The sequence below is a fragment of the Somniosus microcephalus genome, chromosome 19 (genome assembly GCF_052327205.1).
Source record: "Somniosus microcephalus isolate GS21.2 chromosome 19, FLI_Smic_1.0, whole genome shotgun sequence".
Taxonomy (NCBI): Eukaryota; Metazoa; Chordata; class Chondrichthyes; order Squaliformes; family Somniosidae; genus Somniosus; species Somniosus microcephalus.
Genome location: NC_141005.1, coordinates 72,307,730 through 72,332,128, shown reverse-complemented (window position 1 = coordinate 72,332,128; position 24,399 = coordinate 72,307,730). Strand labels below are relative to the sequence as shown.

General features: G+C 43.2%; 1 protein-coding gene across 5 annotated transcripts in view; it reads right to left on the bottom strand.

Annotated features, from left to right (window-relative positions):
• eif4enif1 (eukaryotic translation initiation factor 4E nuclear import factor 1) overlaps window positions 1-24,147 on the bottom strand; it is a 51,674-nt gene extending 27,527 nt beyond the window's left edge. For 2 of the 5 annotated variants that reach the window (XM_085962031.1, XM_085962035.1), the window contains exons 1-7: window positions 23,488-24,144; window positions 22,752-22,875; window positions 15,639-15,712; window positions 13,804-13,937; window positions 9,453-9,742; window positions 7,966-8,167; window positions 3,813-3,979 (exon numbers count right to left, since the gene is read on the bottom strand). In XM_085962031.1, coding sequence (XP_085818157.1) covers window positions 3,813-3,979; window positions 7,966-8,167; window positions 9,453-9,742; window positions 13,804-13,937; window positions 15,639-15,712; window positions 22,752-22,844 — 960 coding nt within the window. In that variant the 5' untranslated portion in view covers window positions 22,845-22,875; window positions 23,488-24,144. Of the gene's footprint in view, window positions 1-3,812; window positions 3,980-7,965; window positions 8,168-9,452; window positions 9,743-13,803; window positions 13,938-15,638; window positions 15,713-22,751; window positions 22,876-23,487 lie in introns of all 5 variants that reach the window. The other 3 variants (XM_085962034.1, XM_085962036.1, XM_085962032.1) reach the window with 3 other exon arrangements.
• Window positions 24,148-24,399: the final 252 nt, after the last annotated feature.

Below are 24,399 nucleotides of genomic sequence, written 5' to 3'. Positions count from 1 at the left end.
AAAAAAGGTGCAATTCTAAGTCATCAAGGTTTGTTGTTTGGCCAAACCAGTTTGAAGATGTACAGTCTCTCAAGTATCTCTTCCGGTTTGTGTTTTATGCGGCAATAAAGCCATTAAACCAAGATGCTAGGTTCCTTTCTATAATCTATACTACCGAGCACACCTTTGAAGTGTCAACATTTTAATGACTTCACAGGAAGTTTCTATTGAAGGCTACTTAGTTTGAGAAATTTTCTTCCCCAAACTTACACATGCAACATTTGTAGCATAGTTTAATTGCATTAGGTACATACAAAAGTTCAAATGAAAGTCAGCAGAGTGTAGCTTCTCAACACAAAGCACATCATACATTAGGTGCAGTGCACAGCAGTGTAGTGGTCAAAGCCCACCATGGTAAACTGAATTTAAAAAAAAAACTCCCAATTTATGGGCTGGTACCAGAAAGACCTTGAAAGCTGCCAGATTCTTGTACAAATCCAACAGGTTTAGTGATGTTGTTCAGGGAAGGAACACAGTCCCTACCTATTCTGGCCAATACAACTCCAATCCCACACGATGTGGCTGATTGAAAGCCCTTCAAAAGGTAACCAAGGACAGGCAATAAATGTTGCCATTGCAGAAATACAAAGTTACTTAAAAAATCCTTTATTCTGGTTACAGATTCTGTTCATAAACAATCGTGAGACTTTCCAGGGAGGGAAGGAGTGTTTATACAGGCCCCACACCAACTAAGCTTGCTTAACACCAAGATAAATTATAGATACACTGAATTCAGTGCATCATCTTTAAAGCAATGCAAACCCTCTTCTCCATTGCCAGCATGCCAATCCACAGCAAATGCAATGAAGTTAACGCATTTTTCCCCCAAAACGGCTTGGGTGCCTCCACAACTTGCATTTATATAGCATCTTTAACATAAAACATCCACAGTGCTTCTATTCAACAGGACTCTACTCAGCACCCTGGACTTGACAACTTTACCTATCATAAACTGATCCCCTCCACAAATCCCACCAGCTGCTCACACAACCGCAAGAATTCTTGACTACCCAAGTTACACTTCTAGATCCCATGCTCCGTCATCCACTTTCCATCCTCTGGCATTATTCCCACCCCTTGATCCACAAGTGCTCCATTTTCTCCAACCATCACCCTATCGCTTGCGTTCCCTTCAAAAAGGGTCCTTAACACTATGCGCCTGAAAGCATAAAAACTATCCTGATCAAAATCAGTCACTGGCTTGCTGTTCCTCCAAGTCCTCAGCATCTTTTGACAGCAACTGACCACTCCATTCTCCACCAACTCTGTTCTTACAGTTCCACTCCTACTTGTCCCCAACATCTCAGCAAATGTTCTTTTTGTGCCCTGTGCTTCATCCTTTGTTCAGATTGCTCTTTTCACTACCGAACCAACATCTTGGCTGACCATTGCTTCTGACAAACGGGAGAAAACTTTAGCTACCCCAGTCACCAGCAACTGGCCAGACTCAACCTTCTCAGCTGCCCTCACAAAATCCAGTGCTGTGCAACCACAGTACTCCAGCTGAGCTTTCTAAAGCCCAAATTCAGTCTGTTTCTGGGACCGATACCAGCACATTGCTCACGGATGCCTCAAATAAGTCCTAAACCACAATGACATTAGAAAACTGGCTTCTTATAGGCTTGCTCATTTCCCCCTTCACACACCAGCTCATCCAAACTCTGCAGAGTCCCTTCCACCAAAGAGCAAATTTGGCCCCTTGCACAGCTTCAGTGAACCTCTGCAACCCCAGCAAACCAAACTTCACGATCCTCATTCTTCCCGTCGTGGGCTCAGTCCATTTCCCCTCCCACATATCTTTGCCCACTTTCACCCCACCATTGGAGACACCCCTGCCCTCTGAAATCAGCTCCCCAATTCCCCATTACCTGCCTTCAACAAATTCTGGACAGGTTTTCACCCTCAAAAAAAAAACTTTCCCATGCTCAGCTCGAGATCTTGGGAGGACATGTTTGCAGGACATGCAAGGAGCACTATACAAACACATTGCATGAATGGTAAAAATTGTGCAGATATGGCAAATGCTGTGTACTGTAATCAGTTTGAGCAATGGGGCAAGAAAGGAGAAACCAGAATAGTTAAGTCAGTGTAATAAAAAGTGCTTATGAGCGACTGAGGGAGAAGGAAGCCCAATCAATCGTGTAGTGCTGGATTTAAATCCAGAGCATTTGATAATGAAAGCCAAAACTCACTCCGCCCCCCCACCTTCCAGCTATTTCTCAAGGTAACTAGAGGTATTAATCTTCTGGAATAGGGCACATGGACAGAACCAGCCCCATTCCCCCCCTCCATCTCCCCAGCACCCCCAAAAATACCCCTCTTCAGCTAGAGTTAACAACAGCCAACCTTCCTCCCAAACCCCCCCACACCCAATGAGTCAGAACAAGTCACCCATTACCCATCACAGGACAAGCAAAAAGTACATTTGGTTTCATTAAGTTTACTGTTAAATTATATAGATGCATTAGGAAGTGTTTAATCAAGCCTACTACTTGTAACAAAGACCATGTACTTTATAGTGCCTTACATGCAGCTACTGAACTGGCATCTATTTATGGCAAATTACCATTCATGTTTATGTAGTTTTAAGTCAAGTACAGGATCCTCATTTAAGTTGGAGCTGTTTTAAAACTCAGATGCCAAATAATACCAGCCTGTTCACAGAAGAACTAGAGTACCAATTATCAACCCAGCTAGAATTTGGTATTAAAAAAATTGAGGCACTCAATAACATGGATCGTCCTTCTCACTTCATAATACAGCTCCAATTCTCGTTACAAGTTGCAGCATTGTTTAAAACTTTGCATGCTGTCAATACCCGCCACCTTAAATGCACCAGTGTACACTCTATTTACTGTGCAACATCCTCACCAATACCTACATCCAACATCTTTGGAGTAGGGTCTTCTGGGCATTTTACAAGCCTGTAGACCCTTTTTGACAAGGCCAATTGACATTTAAAAAGAGACACTGCACATTAAGTTATCACACCAAGCTAGACATGGATGGGTGCTCTTCAGTGGATACGTGACCATCCACAATACCACAAATAATCAAATATCATTGCAATGATAAATAAAGCCACCAAGTCAAGGCTGGAACTTTCATATGTTTTGGGGGTGGGGGGAAGAAAGGAGATAAGCAGAAGAACAGAATTAATAAATGTCGACATTACTGGTAAGGGGGGGGGGGGGGGGGGGTGCAGGGTTGAAGTCAAGCGTGGTTCGGAGCAATTAGCCATTTGGGAAGTAATCTGAATGCAGTTGGTGCGATCGCTGCCAGTATAACAGCACATCACCGTTAGTAAATTTTGCAAGCCAGTATCAACACCCCCCACCCCCACAATCATTTAAACAAGGTTTTGAAGACTTTATATAAACAAGTCCTTCGTGTAGCTTCTGCAGTCAGAGGACCTTCCATGTCCTCAAAGTAAACTCCACATCACTTACAGCAACAAATTCCAATTCTTACTCTGTGCTATACATGGACTTTGCACTAGCTTGAGCAGTGCAGGGAAGTCAATACTCAACCAGGGTGTGAAGTGGAGGGGAAAGTCAAAGTTCTCAAATGCCAATGGCCAACAATTTGCTGTGATTGCCTGCAAAATTTGGAGATGGCAATGTAAAAGGTGGTATGAAGAGCACCACCAGCAAAACCCAAATGTGGGTCATGATCTTTCCCTGGAATCCATAATTCTTCAACTAGTGGTTAGCGACTGGTGGATTGAAATATCATTGCAGTTTTCCTCCCCAACACCAGAAGTGTCCTCTTACCGATGCCAGTCCAGGTACGCTCTTCTCCATGTTGAAGAACTCATTGAAGTCAAAATCCCCATGTGTTGATTCAGGCAGAACTGCTTCCCGAGAAACTTCTTGGTCAGCTTCTGTTGCAGGAACTGTGGAGATATCTGCCTCTTGAACACCACCATTGCATGCTACACCTGGAAAAACCATCAACTTCACTTAAAATTTTAAAGTCAATTTATATTTGAGCACAATTAACATGAACCTTCAAGTGTATTAGGCAAGCCAGTACTCCATAGAACTGAGCGAATACACACAAATCCTTTGTGGGGGGGGGGGGGGGGGGGGGGGGTGGCAGGGGGCAGCAGGAGGAGAAGGAGAAGACAACCAATTATTATTCTTGGGCTGCACTGCACAAATGGCTTGGAAACTTAAAAAACACATCTTTTGAATGTTCAGGATTAACGGAAATCAGACACAAGCCTACAGCTGGAGAAATTGAACACCCTTGGTCAGTGATTAGATTTTTTTTTTAATCTTACAATAAAAGCAAAAAAATTTACTGGGACCGGTTTAGAAAATGACAAAAGGCCAATTATGTCACCAACGCTCATCCCTCTAGCATTTAAGCTCAACAGTCTAGCCCCAACCGTTTGAATGGCCAGCATGCATCTTCATTACACAACCAGGCAGTCTATGTCCACATGTGGTAATTAGGCAAAATAATTTTAGGATTTACTAATCTACACCATTAAATTTTTGCCTCCTCTTTGGGCTGTAGAGTAAGCTTCAACCTTTCCCAGATGATCATAAACCACCCGTTACTGGGACTTGGTGCTCAAATTGGCTTCCACGTTTGCCCACAGAAAGCAATTCATTGGCTGTGAAGTGCTTGAAAAATGCTATAAATACAGCTTTAGTCCCAGGTAACAGTGAGTTTGTACTAATTCTGCTGCATTAATTACAGAACTGTGTCATATTACTCCAGCCAATGTTTAACACACTGTGCTTACAACAGTATTAAATTTCATCTGCTGCTTGTTTATCAACAGCCTGCACAATCACATGCAGTGAATATTTAATCAGGTTGCTCAAAGTAAATGATCTCTTGCTGGTTAAATTGAAGTTTAAGGCAAGGTAATGCTGCTTTCCCCATGAACAATTCTTCAATTATTAACAATTAACTTGTCATTGAAGCCAACATCTTACTAGGTTGCCCAAATAGCTCATCAAATTTATCCAATTTAGGAAAAGCAGAGAGACCTCAAAGGTCCCAGGTTCAAATGCCACTTGGTACTCAGATGGTTGACTTGAGCAACAAGTTAGGGAAGAGGAGAAAAACCTGGCCATTCTTCAACCCAATTATTAGCCAACTATCTGTACTGGAAAGTGTATGTGTGGACAGGATGGTGCGCACCTCCCATGGTCAAATAGCCCATTAACATACATTCAGTTCACATGTGAGCAATAGCTACTTGGGAAGGCAAGAGAGGCAACAGAGCAGAGAAAAACATTAAGTAAAATCTAACAGCCATTGTTTTATCATCAGTCTGACCAAGCAGACATCAGCTTTTCTGAATAAGATTCATGAGGCCAACTAAGAGCGAATCAGAAAGGAATAAGTGAGCAGTGACTATGCAAACTCAACTCTTGCTCCGCACCCACCCCTGCATGTTGGAATAACCCTTCGAAGACCAAACCTCCATGTTAAAAGTTAGGAGACAGTTAAAACCTCTACTGTCCACCTATAACTTTTGCAGGACAAGCCAGAATGAGCAGCAGCATTTCTATTCGTCTTGTACTCACTCGTCAGAGCATCAATACAACATATACAAGACCAAATTTGGCCACTCAGGACTATGTCAATTTCCTTTTTTTTTTAAAAAAGTGGTCACCCCATACAATCTATTCATCTTAAATTTGGTAGACAGGAGTAAAACGCTTGCATTTATATAGCATCCTTCATTAAAACATCCAGCAGGTGGTGCAGTGAAAAGATCATCTCAATGTTAAAGGTCTCAGACAATAGTTGGTATTTTATTGATTTTACAACATGACCACTGGCTTCCTGTAGATTGTTAAAAATACTTCACGAACTTTTCCATCCAACTCATTTTCATAAGGCTTAAACTGACTAACATTTCAGAAAAAAACCCATTTTACAGCAATTACATTTGTTCATTGCCTGAATTAAGGTTTTTTGAAAGCCCCAGTCTCTCCCAGAAGCATGGGCTTGGAGTTGACATTTTCCCCTAGAGCTGAATTTGGATTGTGCAATCTCAGTATGAGTATGAGTAGTGTATCTAATTTCCCCAAGATGAGTCACTGTTCCAGGGATGATTAAGTAGCATTACCTAGTCTGCAGCAGAGAAACACGATTCGTCCCAACCGGTCTGTGCCAGTGTTTATGCTCCACACGAGTCTCCTCCCACCCCTCTTCATCTAATCCCATTGGCATATCCAATTCATTTCTCCATCATCTGCTTCCCCTTAAAGGCATCTATGCTATCCGCTTCAACTACTACTCCTCATGGTAACAAGTTCCACATTCTAACCACTCTTCGGATAAAGAAGTTTCTCAATTTCATATTGGATTTATTGGCAACATGGAGCGAGAGCAGACTGTTCAAAGGGGAAGAATTAAGGAACACAAAGTGAGCTGCATTTTCCCCGCCACCTCCAATAACAACAGGAGATTGACTTGTTAGTGTGATGCAACATTCCATGGAGTACCCTTTATGCACTTTAATAGGCATTTTCAGTGATAATTGCTGATGTTACATGCCAAAGCACGATCTGCTGCTCCTCGAGAGCAGTGTTTACAGTTTACATGCAACTCCACACCCTCCACTGGATAGTTCAGTAACCGACTTTTGGAACTTTGAGACCATCTGAATACAAGACAGCAGTTTAGGTTGGCTTTGTAATATAGGCAATTTTAAATATATGGAGGGAGCAGTTAAGCACACAACTGGGAAACTGAATAATTCTGAGTTAGCTTCCAAAATAATTTTAATCAGACAGACTGCAACACCTTGCTTGACTGATCTGATGGCATTGCTTGTGCTGTCTGTTCATGGAATCCATCTGATCACAAGCTTGTGGTAGAAACAGACACCGATGCACTGAAATTCAAGCCCTGCCCCCAAAAATTTACCAGCAAGTATCTCCCCGTTCGACATTGCTCGCCTATCAACCGGTGTCTCACCTCCTGACTCCCCAAAGCCTTTCCACCATCTACAAGGCACAAGTAAGGAGTGTGATGGAACACACTCCACTTGCCTGGATGAGTGCAGCTCCAACACCACAAGAAGCTCGACACCATCCAGGACAAAGCAGCCCGCTTGATTGGCACCCCATCCACCACCTTAAACATTCACTCCCTCCACCACCGGCATACCGTGGCTGTAGTGTACCATCTACAAGATGCACTGCAGCAACGCGCCAAGGCTTCTTTGGCAGCACCTCCCAAACCCACGACCTCTTCCACCTAGAAGGCCAAGGGCAGCAGGTGCATGGGAACACCACCTCCAAGTTACACACCACCCTGACTTGGAAGTATATCACTGTTCCTTAATCGTCACTGGATCAAAATCCTGGAACTCCCTCCCCAACAACACTGTGGGAGCACCTTCACCACAAGGACTGCAACGATTTAAGGCGGACCACCACCATCACCGAGGGCAATTAGGGATGGGCAATAAATGCCAGCCTTGCCCACATCCTAGGAACAAAAAAAAACTAGGCCAGGCTCCAGCTGAGCACCTGGTTTCCCCCATTTAGAATTCGAGGGAGGTTACTTCACCTCAAGCTCTTGCTTCCCCTGCCACCCCCGAAAAAACTAATTCCATGAAGTAAAACCTAGCCTCCTCCCCCAGAGATTAAAATCCAGGGCCCTGGGGAGGAAGGTTGGGTTGGGGGGGGGGGGGGGGGGGGGGGGGGGGAAAAGAAAGAGAAACAGATGGTGATCAAATCCTCAAAAAATCGGTCAATGGCCCATCCAAACAAATTTGCAAACTTTTACACCTGTAGAAGGAACTTGAGCAGGGACATGCAATGTTGAAATAAGGGACCAAGAATGCTCAACAGCCATGTTTAGAATACATGCAATACTCAATGTAAACTCAGTATTAACTTCTAGGTCAAACCTTGTACTACTTCCATTAAAAACCACCAAACTTGCCTTCTTTAAGGGTCTCCGATCGCTTCCTCCACCTCTTCGGTCGCCTTGGATCCTCCAATAGTACTTTATCATCAAAGCCAGTCAGCTCTATTGTTTCCGACTGACTGGTGGGGCCAGCGGAGAACCATTCCGGCTCCTCCTCCGTGTAGGAATCGCATCGTCTCCGCTCACTAAAGATGCGTTTACCATCACCGTACTCCCTCTGCAAAAGGGAGCAAGAAAAAAAAATGGTCTTCAGGACTAGTTGATTTTCTTCAAACCGTATTTAGAGGATGGATGAAATAATGCAAGCCAGTTACGGCTGCATCACTGAAAACAAGCAGAGCATTTCAATACCACATGGACATTTCAGTTTAGAAGTTTGAATCTTCAGGGACCAAGGTTGGATGGACGTTACCATCCTTCACCACAAATGAAGGCAATTTAGTGTAACAGGCACCTCACAAGTGGGGCATAGGAACTACTCCAAGTGGTCTATGGTTAGTATGGTCTCCAGAGACTCAACTCCCTCTGCTTCCCCTTGAATAACTAGTGATGAACTTGCTAAACAGATAAATATAAAGTGGAAATTTAGTCTCAAAAATGTACTTCACAGAAACCCCACAGTGCATAGAGGCCCATTTCGGCCCATCGAGCCTGCACCGACACATATCCCACCCGATCCCCGTAACCCCTACACCAACACATATCCCACCCTATCCCCGCAACCCCATGTATTTAATCCCCCTAACACTACGGGTCAATTTATCATAGCCAATCAACCTAACCCGCACATCTTTGGACTGTGGGAGGAAACCGGAGCACCCGGAGGAAACCCACGCAAACACGGGGAGAATGTGCAAACTCCACACAGACAGTCGCCCGAGGCCGGATTCGAACCCGGGTCCCTGGCGCTGTGAGGCAACAGTGCTAACCACTATGCCACCGTGCTGCCCGTACTTCTGTTAATCTGATTTATGTAAACTAGTCAAATGCCATATTCACCAGATGCCAACAGGAAAACACAAGCCTCACCAAATCACTTCCAGCTCAACCTTGTCACAAATAGCCCAAGTCACTTCCAGATGCTGAAAACTGAGTTAACTCAGATCAGTGATTCCAAAAGTTACTTTAAAGGATTAAGAGCAACTTCCCCCTCAAGTACAGCAACACTTCCTTGCTGAAGAGGTCAACTTTCACATGAGCATAATGGCAAACACAAGTGTCTAGCCATACTCTCAATTGCCATCCTTCTCTTTAGTCACACACAGCCGCCCCCCCCCCCCCCCACATCTTCTGTCTAGTGCTCATGTCCTATTTTCCCCATCCAGTGGTCAAGGATCATACCCCATTTTCCCCTACAATACCGCCCTGAGAAATTAATTTCAGAGTAGCCAAGTGAATTTGGGATTTATGGCTCCAAGCCACACATTATCCACTGGCCAATCTTTCCAGTCAGAGACAAGATTGCACACAAAAGCCAAGCGGAATCTGGGAACAAATCCAACCCTGAAGCGTTTTTCCTTGTAGTCTCGATCTCTTCCCTCTCGCACATCTCTGTCACGCAAGTCTTTGTCTCGGCCTTCTCGATCAAAGGTCCTTGATGTAATTATCCGTCCACTGCCAATTCGCCGCTGACCCCCCAACCCACGGATATTTTCGTTTTCTTTATTTTCCAGCGGGCTTCCAGATCTCCGGGAATTCGAAGTACTAATCACATGACAGCCGCCACCAAAGCTCCGGCGCTGCGGGCTGAGCACGACATCAATATCTTCTTCCTTGATTCTCTCTCGTGGATCTAGAATCAAGATAGACAACCGATCAGTATACTTTCACAGTAAGGATCCTATGCGTTTAAAGACTCCGCTTAACAGGAAGCTCCAAAATGACCAAAAATAGGCCACTATGTGTGAACTTAGACAACAAATGTCAACAGACACTGAAAGGGGTGGCAGCACTAATCCCCAAACACTTCCAGCAGGAGTTACTTGACAATTATCAGGAGCACAAGACAGACCAAAGCTGGGACCTTCTGGTCTCCATGGCTTAATAACAGCATACTACACAATTAAGCCATCAATCTGAACATGCCAAATGCTGAACACTTCAACATCCATTAAGCAAAAAGAATGAACTTGTATTTACCTATTCAAGAATGGATAGAATGATAAACCAGGCAACTTAGTGGGCAAACCATGAGCTATGTGAGCTTTTACAAATGCTGGGTTAAATCAAGGGCAGCCAGCACAGATTTGTTGAAGACAAGTTTTGTTTTTGAAAACCAATGGATTAAAGGAATGTAGTAGATGCAACATAAAATGTTTCCAAAGAGTTTGATAAAATGTCTCATGGTTCATTCAGGCACATGATAGAAAAGGGAATGTAGCAACTTTTATGGAAAGTTGATTGATAATTGGTAAGGGTTGAAAGTAGTGAATTCCAAGTGTAGTCCTATGTCCATTTGTGTTTTTGGCACATTAAGGACCTTTGGGCTTGCACTTGGCCACAATCTCAAAATACAATAGCACCAAAGCAAGGAGGACTGTAAAAGACTCGAGGCTAGATTAGTGGAATGGACAAATAGTGGACAATGAGGCAATACATTTTGGGAGGAAAAACAAGGAATGAGTATGCTAAAAATGGAAAGACAGGGATACGGGAGAGACCCAGGAGTTCAAATACATTAATTGCCTGCAAGAGTTCAAGTAGTTAGTCATTTAAAAAAATTAGGGGCATAAAGTAGAAGATAAAATGAAACAAAACATTGTTTGAGCCACAGTACTGGGTGCAGCTGAGAATCCCATTACAAGAAAGGACATTATAAAACCAGACAGCAAACAGCCAGCAAGTTAGAAGGTATAGTTACAAGGAAAGCAAGCACAGGCTTGAGGTACTATAAAAATGTTACCACTGGAGCATAGGAAGTTAATAGGCAAATTAACAAGGTTTTAAAGTTATGAATTGTTAGCGAATAGGGTGACTATCTCCTGGAGTTGGGAGTTCATGAGAAGGGGAGACAAAATTAAAATTACTAAGTGAGGAAAGAGGTTAGAAAATAAATTTGTACGCAAGGCTGTTGGAGCAAAGAATACTTCACCTTGGAGCAATTGAGCCAGAGACCATTACAACCTTGTACTGTATGAATATTAGTAGAATACAAGGGAGCAGGGCACTGGAATTTGTTTTTGATTGCTCTAGCAAAGAGCCAGCACAGACACAAAGGGCCAAATGGGCACAGTGCTGTAAACTGCTATGGTCATCACATGCTCAGGATATCCCAAACACTTCTCAGCCAGTGAGTTACATTTTGAAAAGCAGTTACTTATGTAGGTAAATGCAATAGTCAATGTGCACAAAGCAAACTCCTGCAAAGCAGCAAGTCTGATAATGACCAGTTAATCTAGTTTAGGTAATGTTGTTTGAAAACAAATGTTGCCAAACATCAGATGGCTCCAGTAGTAGAGATATTTTACATCCACTACAACCACCTTTAAAATGTATCTGCTGAAAGACCACACTGCCAACAATGCAGCTGCCCTTCACTGCACTGAAGTGCATGCTTAGTTTGGGTTTTCAAATCCTGGAGTGGGAGTTGATGCCATTACCCTTCTAACTCAGGTGATTTAACCAAGCTGACACCTAGCAAAGATCAGGCCACTGAAGAATATTCTAGCATCCTGTTCAGATCAGAAGTCTGGGAGCAGGCTGTTGCTCCAGTCCAGCTGGAATGCATGGTCCTTGAGAAAACAAAAATACTTGAACATACATTCCCCTACTTCTCTGCACCCTCAACCATTAGGGGTCCCTGGCTGAAAGTCTCCCGAGCACACTGTTAATTTTATGCTACAGGAGAACTCCCTTTTCAGTTTCCCTCTGGAGTTCAGGATCTTGCTGTTAAAATCAGGAGTCACAGGATGGGCCACTCCCTGTGTAAAGCTGCATTACAGTGACACCAGGATTTACAAACATGTCTGCTTACAGTCACTAGCTTTGATTGAAGTTGCATTGGAAAATTAAACTAGACTTAGTACCTCAGCTTGATCAGAACATTACTGTTCCTGAATTAACAAGTAAATTCTAATCAACTGTACCATCTGGATTTTAAACTGGGTACAATATTTGACAGCAATTTTGTCACCCTCTTCACACCAGTTCAGACACTGTAAAGCGACCAATGTGTTTTACCACTTCTACAATGAGCGCTCAAAAGCAACCATTTCCCTTTTCTTTCCCTGGAAGTATAGAAAAATTTCCCTGCAATGTAGCAACAATCAAATGCACATTTGAAGTTACTGTGGCAACTAGTAAGCAGTGCACCAATTTGGAGAAGGCCGTTTCCAAACTGCACTTCGTGGTGCTGTGGTAGACTGAGTGTTGATTCAAACCTTCTCCACACTAAATTCCTCTTCTGCAGTCTGGTTGAGGGAAGGAGGAGTAAAAAAGGTGTAAAAAAGATGCAAATTGTACAAGAGGGTGGATGGCACATCTTGCTGTGATCCAAAACCTCAAGCTTGTATTGCCCGGTGGCATTTTATACCAAGTCAGACACCCAATTCTGGACCATCCATTGACTGGTCTGACACGCAGGACGAAGTTATCTGGTACTTAGCCAGTCTGCTGAATCACAAGACTTCCCACACAATCCAGTTTGCAGTCAGGAGACCACCAAGTTGTTAAAAAAATTCACGAATACCTTGGAAGCTCTTGTCATGCCCTGCCCCAACTATCTGACTAGTATTGATAAACTGGCAGCACGGACACTTCTGTTGGCTTTGACAGCTGCCGGCTCTACATCTACTAACAAGTTGATTAAAATAATTCACCTTGTTTTAATTTATATAGTTTTATGAAGACTTACTCCATCCTGCTATTTCAGGAGTAATATGATAGTAACTGATATGCAGGATCCAAGCAAGCTGGAATTTAGTCCATGCAAGACAATGTGAATTGCTAGTCACTAGTTTTCCAAACATGTGGGGGTCCCATCCAAATAGACACCATCACAAATTCATTTCCCTAAAACTCAAAAAAGGCAACGTAATTGGTGTTTGCAACCTAACACCCTCTGGTAGTAGAGCTTCTTAAATGTAGTGTTAAAACTGCAGCAAGTGTTTCATCACTGTTTTTACATTTAAAGAGACGTTGCCATGAACAAGATCACCATAGTGAAAAAAGCTGAAACGCAACTTAAATGCCAAGTGCAACGTTTGCTTTGAATACCGTAAGAAATCCATGACCACTATGCATTTCAGAATCTGTCTTCTGAAGCTCAAGGTCTGAAAGTGAAAGACAAGATGAAATTGCCAAGGAAAGAAGCTTAATGGCTGGATGGGCTTGTTCTACATAGTGTGGCTATTTTGAATCTTGGAAACACATCATAAGGTATTAAACACAATTTTATTAAAGTCCTTCAAATACTTCATAAAATCTGTTTGACATCTGTCCCTCCATCTGACGTTTGAAAATTCACAAACCCTCAAGGAGCCCCGACGGAGGTCTTCATACGCACATTTGGAAACCACTTCGCTAAGAGGCACGCAGGCTAGAATACACAGGTTCAATACCCAGTCTGTGAACATACAGCAGGGCTGGGAAGCTATAATTAATCATATCCCTGGGTTTGGAGCTCAGAACCAGGTGCAATAAAATGAGTTATCTTCAGAGCATCGTGACTTCAAGAACCAAGCTTTGCCAGTGATTTGTATACCAGAGGTGCATTACTCAGCCACCCACAACTTAAGACACATTTCAGATTCGAGTTATTATTGCAAGTGTTTCCAAAGGTGAAACTCCAGCCATAAAAATACAATTTGACCCTGCCAAATAAAGTGTAGTCATTATGTTTCACACCACACTCACCTGCAATTCTGCGTTTGAGAACCGCTCTGTCCAGATCCGTAGCATAATCCTTCTTTGTTCCATCCAATGGTGAACTCCTGCCCGAACTGGGATACAAGGACGCATGCCACTTTTCAGGGTCCCAGATACCTTCACTACAGAAACCAGAAGCACCAGATAAAAAAAAATTCACTAACTTGAAAACTGATTGCTTACTTTTGTATAACAATTGAGGAGGTCACTGCTATGTAAACTGAAGCTAGGGTACTAATAGAGTCAGAGAGTTATACAGCACAGAGGCGCCCTTCGGCCCATAGTGTCCACGCCGGCCATCAAGCCCCATTTATTCTAATCCCATTTTCCAGCACTTGGCCCGTAGCCTTGTATGCTATGGTGTTTCAAGTGCTCATCTAAATGCTTCTTGAATGTTGAGGGTTCCTGCCTCTACCATCCTTTCAGGCAGTGAGTTCCAGATTCCAACCACCCTCTGGGTGAAAGTTTTTCCTCAAATCCCCTCTAAACCTCCTGCCCCTTACCTTGAAACTATGCCCCCTGGTTATTGACCCCTCTACTAAAGGGGAAAAGTTCCTTTCTATCTAATGTTACAACTCATGTGGTAACTTTGCTCTGGAGAATTGTAAGATCTCCAGTCAATACATTCTGCATGGGTGTTATAGGACTATGAGGCTGTACTCCAGACAGTTATGGCTGTACACAGGGCTCTAGACTGCCATCTATACACCAGAGTGGCCAACACTGGAGGACTTCTAGTTTAACAAGTACTTTCACGAAGTGGCCACCAAGATCAATATAGCCTGACCTTGATCCCCATACAAGAAATTTTGCAATTAAAATTATTCACAAATGCTACTGGTCTTTGAAATTAAAAAGTTAAGCATTTGGTTTGATCGTGCAACACTGATTAGCTACTCATACGATTACTTAGGATATACAGCACAGAAACAGCCCAACCAATCTATGCTAGCATTTATGCTCCACTTGAGCCTGCTCCAGTATTTCCTCATTATCAGCGTAACCCTCTATTCCCTTCTCCCTCATATGCTAATCTAGCCTCCCCTTAAATGCATCTATCTATTCGCCTCAACCACTCCCTGTGGTAGCGAGTTCCACATTCTCACCACTTTCTGGGGAATAAGTTTCTTCTGAATTCCCTATTTGATTTCTCAGTGACTATCTTGTATTGGTGGCCTCTAGTTTTGCTCTTCCCCACAAGTGTAAACACTATCAAAACCATTTCATAATTTTAAAGATCTCTATTAGGTCACCCCTCAGCCTTCTGAGGAAAAAAAACCCAGCCTGTTCATCTTTTCCAGATAGGTATACCCTCACATTTCTGGTATCATCCTTGTAAAGCTTCTCTGCATCCTCTCTATCCTTTTTATAATATGGCAAACAGAGCTGTACGCAGTACTCCCAAGTGTGATCTAACCAAGGTTCGATAGTGCTTTAACAAGGAGTAACGTTTCTAAAAGGAAGCTATTGGAAAGAAAAATGCAGCTTTGAGGGTGCTAGCACATTCAAGCTTCTGTTGCTTCAAAGCTTTAGAAATATGCTCTTTTAGGTGGTTTGAGAAAAAAAGTTTGGACATGCCCAACAGTAGAAGTACAGAAAGGAACTTAAGAAGTAAATAAATGTTAAAAACTTCAGACAATTCAATTTGAATCTCAGCTGTATTGTCAAATTAATTGACTAATCACCCGTGGACTACATAAGCAATTCTTATTTCTTCAAAATCAACAGCATGACTCAAACCTAATTATCCATTCAGCACCGAATTGTTTGGAATCCACTGGTCATTGACCAAAAATTTATTGTTGAAGTTGATAGGTGTTTACCTGTCATATTTTTCCGAAAGGCATGCTGGTCTTTGCTTGGCATATGGGTACTCTTTGATTTCTAGTAGTTTTTCCTGCAAAGGATAATGGTAAACCCTTTAAAACAAAACTCAAGTAAAAATATCTAAACAGAAAAGGCATAACCCTGGGAAAATGGCTTGTAGTTTACAAATACGTGCTCACATGGAGAAGTTACTTAACATGTTACACATTTCAAAATGTTTGGTTGGAATGTGTGTACACTAACAGCATTATCAGGCAGACAGCTTCTGCCAAAATTAAATCTCTTTTGTACTCAGCTTTTCTTCCTAAAAAGTAAACAAACCATGACGATGCCCTTCAAAAAGTAAACTTCTACAAGTACTTCAACTAACTTGGCATGACACTGAAGCACAGACCAGCAAGATACCAGGTTCAGTCCATCAACTCATTGTACAGATCTCAGCCAAGGTGGTTGTTGGCCCAATACAAATGGTTTGGGGACCCTGGACCAGGGGATGACCAAACCGTTTGATCTTTGCGGACCAGTCACTCAGCTACTGGTCATGATGAAGCCCATGGACTGCTAGCGAGTTGTCCAGCACCACCAGAAGCTTAGATCAGACCAGAGTTTCTCCTCTCCTACATTCATTTGATGCTTAGTATTTTTCTCCTTCAGTTCAAGATGACACTTTTGCACTCAGCCAATTTCAGGCTGGCTTTGTTGCTGCCTCCACTCATCCAATTTTCAATCTCTTCCACCACCCCCTCCCTATGCCAATTCCTACCTCCTGTTACTGCTCCAAGTACCAAGTGACCCAACACCACTACCAACTTTAGATGGGAATTCCTAGCCACAGTCTGCAGCAGCATTCACATGTCACGCTGGAGGTGGAAAACTGCCCCGGGGGGGGGGGGGGGGGGGGGGGGGGGGGGTGGAGACCAAGAGCAGGAAAAAAAGGAAAACACAAGGAGCCTTCAGCCATATTGAGTGGGTAGGGAGAAGCAGAAGGGCTACTCCAAGTTTGCAGGAGGGACACTGTCGTGGGGAGGCTGAATCCTACTGGGACAATGCATGTGTGGATGTTGGGCAAGGGCAGGATCCAGTTCATCTATAATTATCTTTCATGGTCAGTGTGTCAACACAATGTAGGCTCACAAAGGCTACTTAGAATAGACACCAAGTGCTGCAAGCATTAATGATGATCAGCAGGAGCAATGGCCTCCAACAGAAAGAAACATCTTCACCAAGGGTACTCCAACAAAAGGACATACCTTTAGTTTTAATTCACACAAGTTTAACATTAGTGCTGTTTCAAATCTCTACTTACCAGTCCCTATGTTAACAAGGGACCCAAATGTTTAAAGCATACATGCATTGCAGAGACCTCAATTTCAGCTCTAGCTTGGACAATTCATTTGGTAGGCAAGGTGTGTAACTGATCCCGAGACCTCGGGGAGGTGCTGCTTTCAATACCTGCTTCGTGTGGAGTTGAGTGATCTCAACCAGAGCCATTTACTGGTTTGCTCCAAATACACACAATGATATTATGGCAGCAAGTGGCAATCTTTTCACCTTGGGATTCTTCAATTCTAATCCCACCAAGTCGCCAAACTTACAGAAATAAAACTGCTCCTCTTCCAAGCAGCACCGATATCCCAAAGACAAATGTACAGAACGAGGAATAGCAAGCAAGCCTGAGAAATTAAAAGTATACTGGGCCAAAGACATCCAGGAAGACAGTGAGAGAGAATTTGCCATGAGTGAGCAACGCTACAGGGGAATATCAGGAAATCTAAATTTAGAAAGTTGCATCAGAATTACTTCCTATCTCGTCCAGATTATACTTTAGAACTCAGTTTCTGTAAGGAATTGGCTTCCCTCCTGCAGTCTCCCCAGTTAACATCGTGACCGGTTGAAGCAGATGGTAGCCAGCTTCCAGCCCTTGGCCAGTATTGTTCTAAATACTAGGAGATGCATTGGGCCCCCAGGGCAACCTTTGCTTCAGAGAGGTAGGCTCTGATCGGAATAGGTTGGAAATGCAGGTGCAAATCTATGACCACAGTACCCGTAAGGCAGATTCCTGTAATACAAGGTGAAAATTAAGCTGCCCACAAAGATCTCTATCTCCAAGGCAAGAAGTCTGCCTTTCTTGGCATGTAATTGAGGTTAGTCTAGTATAGTGGGAATCCCATAGCGTGATGTGCTGTGACATCAACAAGCTGTCTAAGTAGCCAGTCACAGTGCAGAATTCTCAGACAGGGAACCAGAAGAAAAGTGAAGCAGTTGCTTTTATTTGGAATTTTAAAAATGTTTTTTTTTTTTTTTTTAATTATTAAGAGTGCAAAACACAGATTGGGATCCTCACATGGGGGTAAAAAGATAACTGAAATAAATAAATATTTCTTAAAATTGTAATATTTCTTCAAAAGGATAAATTTGACACTCCAGAATTTAAAGTGAGTTTTTCAGGGCGAAAACATTGGTTTAGCAGTCAATACAATGTTAAAACCCCAATTAGACCGAACCCAAAATGGTCTAACTTTTAATAGGGTATTTAACAGCAAAGTTACTGCAGAAAAGCCCAAGTTTGTCAGTTTCACTGATTTCCCCGATTACAGTGATTGCCAGCTATGGCACACGGGCCCCCCCCCCCCCCCCCCCCCCCAACAGTGCAGCCAGTGTCAGAGCAGTGAATGACTGACCACAGCTTTAGGCTTTCCACATTTAGACACCCGTGCACTACATCCTTAAGTTGTGGTCAGTTTCAAAGGGGGAACAACAGCAAATGCTGACAGTTCCCAGTCATTGCCCACTGCTAAATCCAGGCCTCAACCTCTTAGCGCGATGTAGAACAGTTCAGCAATTCCCTGGTAGATGAATCCACAGCAGAAAACCAACTTCTACGTTAGTGTGGCTAACTCTTATCCAAAAATCAAACTTCACAGCTGTTTTAGAGGATGCAGTGCTTAAAAAGGCAAATCTGAACACTGCCAACAGAATTGAAGGGTGTTCTGGATAATTCAGCCTGTAGAGCATCCCAGTTCTGAACAGTCAACCATGCATGCCAGGAATGCATTCGTCTTTACTTTAAGAAAATATATTAACACTATGCACACATACAAGCAGAAATGTATATCCTGGCTTGGGACAGAGGGATGGTTTTTTAATTGAAGTTGTCTGTTGCAGTTTGGATTTTCTTAAAATCCAATCAGCAGCAGCCATCATTGCTACCGAGACTGAAGTCAGGAGTTGGAAGGGAGGGATCCCCTTTAAATCCCATGACTGCCGGTGGAATCGACAGCAGATAGCAACACGCTCTGCCTCAACACTCTCCCATCCCAATTCCAGTCCTTTCCTCCAGCACTGTGCAATCTAAAGTCTAACTGCCCCCTCCAAACTCTAGTCCAGGCTCACGATCTGAAATCTCCAGTGACGACAAGACCACAGAATTTTTAAAAAACAGGAGCCGGGTATTTTGATTTCTACACACATAAAATTGTGAATTTTGGGGATAAAAGCACCTCTACTTGTAGGATGCTCAGCAGATTGTGCGCGCGGCGGGGGGGGGGGCGTAAGCAAAGATTATCCTGTACCTGGGTCACCTTGTGAATATGTACATCAGCTATGGCGTCAAATCTATTTTTTTGCCCAATTCTCACCTACACTTTAACCCAGGAGTTTACATCAGTTTATTCACGGAAAATGTACAGGGATACTGGTAATAACTAGGTGAGTCATACCACAGTAAGACTACTTGTACCACAACTGAACAACTTCGTAACAGGCCTCCAAACAGGAAATGCTTAGTCATTTAGCACGTCATGGTCTAATACAGCAATTGACAATTTATTCTGAACTAGGTACAGGACAACACTTCTAGATATCATAACCCAGGATAATAGTCATTTGGAAAAATGTGGGTTAATAAATGACAGCCAACACTGGTTTGTTAAAAGCAAATAGTGTCTGAAACTTGATTTGAGTTCTCCGATTAAATGAGGGGGTTGTGAGGCTAGTGCAGTTGGTGTTGTGTATATGGACTTCAAGATGTTCAATGAAATGCCACGTAATAGACTAGTTAGCAAAAATCAAACCCCATGGGATTAACCGAGCAGTGGCAGTGCGAATATGAAATTGGCTAACAAACGGAAAAAGAGCAGTGATGAACGGTTGTTTTTCCAGACTGGAGGGAAGTGTGCAGTGGCATCCCCCAGGGGTCAGTACGCAGACCACTGCTCTTTGATACATTAATGAACTGGACTTGGATATAGAAGGAAGTTAAAAGTCTGCGAAGGACATAAAACTCAAATGTAGTCAGTGAGGAGGATAGAAGATTTCAGGAGGACAGACTGGTGAAATGGGCAGACACAAAACCGATGAAATTTAAGGCAAAGAGGTATTAAGTGATGCATTTCGGAAGGAAAAATGAGGGGAGGCAATATAAACTGAACGCACCCTCGCCAACTTAAAAACCCTGTTCCATCTCCAGCTTTTTCCAGCTCTGACGCAGGGTCATCGACCTGAAACGTTAACTGTTTCTTTCTCCACAGATGCTGCCTGACCTGCTGAGTATTTCCAGCATTTTCTGTTTTTATTTCAGATTTCCAGCATCCGCAGTAATTTGCTTTTGTATAAACTGAACGGTACAATTTTAAAAGGGGGTGCTTAAACAGAGCGACCTGGGCTTTCAAAGAGACAAATTTTTGAAGATGGTAGGACAAGTTGCTAAGGCTGTTAAAAAGGCATACCGGATCTTGGGCTTTATAAAGAGGCATAGAGTACGAAAAGGGACTTCAGGTGAGGAGACTAGAGAAGCGGAGATTGTTCTTTTCACAGCACAGAAGGTTAAAGGGAGATTTAAGAGGTGTTCAAAGTTATCAGGGTTTGATAGAGCAGATGGCAGAAACTGGTTCCACTGGCAGGAGTGTTGTTAGCCAGAGGACATGCAAAGTAATCTGCAAAAGACCCAGAAGGGAGATGAGGTTTTTCCAATAAGCACAGCTATGTTGTGATCTGGAATGCACTACCTGCGGTGGAAGCAGATTCAATAGTAACTGTCAAAAGGGAATTGGATAAAGAGCACAGGGACAATTGTCCAAATGACATCCTTCTGTGGTGCAAGATTCTACAATTCCAGTTTTATGGATCTTGCACACAGAATTGCTGACATGTTACTGGACAAGCACCACACATTGGGACCAAGGCAAAGGATTTTGATGGTAATGCAGCTAAACCCTCACTAATTATATATCATGAGCTTGCAGCAGTGGGGGCACTGTAATTGGCTTTAGCAACCACGGGCAAGAGGAGGGCAAGAATAAGACTCGCTCCTAATCATTAGCAATGACACCTGTGGGAATACAAGTATTATGGAGGTCAGGCTCAGCTGCAAGGCCTCCTCACATTCAAATATTCTAGTGGCCCCAAGTCTAAGCTCATACGTAAGTAGTGAGCATATAGACCAAGTACTAGAGGACAGCTCCAACTAGGAAACTGTACACGGGTGCCTTTGGGAGGGAAGGGAAGACAATCAGAAATTAAACCTGAAGGACACAAAGAAAGCCAACCAGTGTGCAACAGACCACACATTCTAATGTATACAGCAACAATACATTATTGAATTAACTCATTTGGCACCAACATTAAGTCCAACCTAGTAACTAGGGCATTACATAGGATATTCAGCACAGAAACAGGCCATTCGGCCCAATCAGTCCATGCCAGCATTTATACTCCACTCGAGCCTCCTCCTGTCTTTCCTCATTTAACTCCATCAGCAGAACCCTCTATTCCCTGACCAACTGCAAATTTAAGCTCCACACTTAAGGCTTCATACCATCTTTTAAAATAGGACTCTTAATTTCTTTGTGCTGACTTTAATGTTAAATCAGATGAAGCACAAGCTTGTTATGCCAAATCTCAGATACTGGCCATACTACTGGCCTGTGGATTATAAATTAAGTGCTCCCAATCAGAATTGTTTTATTTGTACTTCCAAGAAAATTATTTGAAGCCAGTTCTGTTCTCAATATTACAGGAAGTTTTATTTCTGCAAGATTCACATGCAATAAGGGACATTCTTCAGCTCAAAGTAAATGGAACTTTCATCTGCATTTGGTCATGACCTAGAAAACATGGAAGTGTTCGATTTTCCAGCACTACCATCTTCTGCCTTAATTAGTGCAACAGATTGCCACGATAATATTAACATTCCCCACGTAAGCAATATTTTAAAGCAACGCTCCACTTCGCAATCTATTTTTTCAAGCTAGTACACAAGAATCTGAGGGTACATTTAAGCCAGTTAGTGGTTTTGCTCCATACCAACACCCAAATTGCAGCAATGTAAATTCACTCCAAGGTATTGGATACTCAATCGGAGCAGACACCCGAGGACAACAAATTGAATCCGAGTGCAAGTAGCCACATCATTCTGATATAGCATATTTACTGCATTATACAAAATCTAGGATTGGTATTTATATCTGGGATGGGGATTAATAGACTCTCACTGTAGCATTCCTATTTTGTACAGCTTACTGTGGAACAGGGACCCCAGCTCACAGCTGCCACCAGATAGCACCATGACATTAAATATATTCCAAAAAAAAAGGAGTTGGATATATTTCTTAAGGCTAAAGGGATCAAGGGATATGGGGAGAAGGCAGGGACAGGGTACTGAATTTGGATGATCAGCCATGATCTCATCGAGCCTGCTCCGCCATTCAAAGGGCCAAATGGCCTACTCCTGCTTCTATCTTTTATGCTTCTATACATCTACCTTAGATCATGCTACAAAGAGGTAGACTACATTTAGCTATTAAACTAACTCAGTGCACCTGAGTAAAACCAATTAAGGATATTTTTCTAATTACACATGGCCAGGTTCAGCAGAGCCACTGGGACAAACACTTCAAACTATTTCCTGATCAGTAGAAGAAGTTGCCTCAGCCTGAAGATCATGCTAACCCATTATTACCAAAGCCTGCAGAACATATCAAAGCCTACAAGCATCACATCATCCGAACAGAAAAACTCAAAGAAAAGGAGTCAGCAATATCAGTTCCTCATGAATACCTAGTATAATTCATATTCAAGAAAATGTACCCACCCCCACATTACTTACTTACCTTGGAATAGCTGTATGGTTTTCTCATACCATACATTTTCAGTCGGTCAGTTAATGGTTCTCCATTTTCTTCAATCCATTCTTTTTTATCCATGGCTGCCAGAAGTTAAATTTAAGTAACAGACCTTTAAAGAAAACATAACTTAAATTAAACAAGCAAATCAACTAAGAGTTAATTTTCAAACTATTAGTCATTTATCTTGCTATCACATTATATTTTAGGACAAGTTAAGCTGCTGACAATGGGTAGTTCAAGAAAACAAGCTAATAAAAGCCACCCAATACTCCTGTAACAAAATTCTATTTTAACAATGGTGTTGCATTATATATACACACACACTAAAAACTGTATCCTCAAACTGCCACAATGCATACAGGAAATAGTAGGCTCTCTATGCCATTTCAGCCAATACACATACAAATACAACTACTGTACAACCATCCTTTCATCCAACAAAAAAAGCCTGAACACAGACCAATCTAGCCCCAAAATACAAGACTGTCCACATTATACAAAAACAGCCAAGGCAGAACAGAAGCCCTCCCAACATTCTGCTAAACCAACTATTCTGCTAAACCAACTATTTTATTTTAAGTCGGGGGAAGCTGTGGATGGAGAATTGTATGTATGTGCTACAGAAAGAAAAAGCAAAGCAGTTTGAATTACAGGGTACAAAGACCATCCATCCCCTCTCCCACAGCACTGAGCCCAGGCTACTGCCTACACACACACATACCTGAAAAAGAGGCAAGAGAGCGCCCCAGTCCTATTAATCAGGCCTGTGGGTGGGGAAAGGGGGGAAATTAAAGCGAGAAAAGGGGGGGGGGGGGGAAGAAACGTTTCCTCTGCGCAAGGGGAGGGCGGAGTAGGGCTGTTGGCTGCCCCGGGTAACCCAGGAGCTGCCGGCAGGTTGTGGAGAGGGCTGAGTGGCGGCCCCCCCCCCGACACTGGAGGGTGGGTGGGGGCAAGCCACAGACCCGCTCCTCACTCCTCACACCGCGCACAGACACCCAAGCGGCCGGGGTGAGGGTCAGGGTGACGCTAACGGTCGGCGAGTACTGACTGGTTGGTTGCTCGGTCGGTCGGTGAGCGGGCCGCGGGCTCCAGCAACCTCACCGAAACCTCAGCAACAGCCGCCGGCGCTCGGCTAAGAACCCCCGCAGCCGCGTCACACGCCCGGATGTACGGGCCGCCCGCCCAGCGCCTGCCAGCCGGCCTCTCCTCACGCACAAAACAAATCCTTCCAATGGGGGGGGGAAAAAAAAAAGGCTTGTGTGTTTGTCACACACGCGTGACTTTATTTTTTTCCGTTTCAATCGTGCTGATTTTTTTAAATTAAAAAGGACGAAGGCCCCCCCCTCCGGCGAATCAGCTTGACGACTCGGCCTTTACTTCGCTCAGCCAATCAGAACGAAGAAAGGGGGAAGGCGGGGTTTCGTTTTTACGCGTCATCAAGCCAATCTCATTGAGTTTCACTTTGATTGAAAGTGCTGCAGGACGTGAGGAGCCGCTCTCAGAGCCTGCTCATTGAGAAAGGCTGCCAAATAGGGCAATCACAACATCTTCCTTCATCAAGTTTAATTACTGTCACATGATAGGTCATGCGTGGGTCCATGTCACCTGATACTGTTAACGCTTCTCTCTCCTC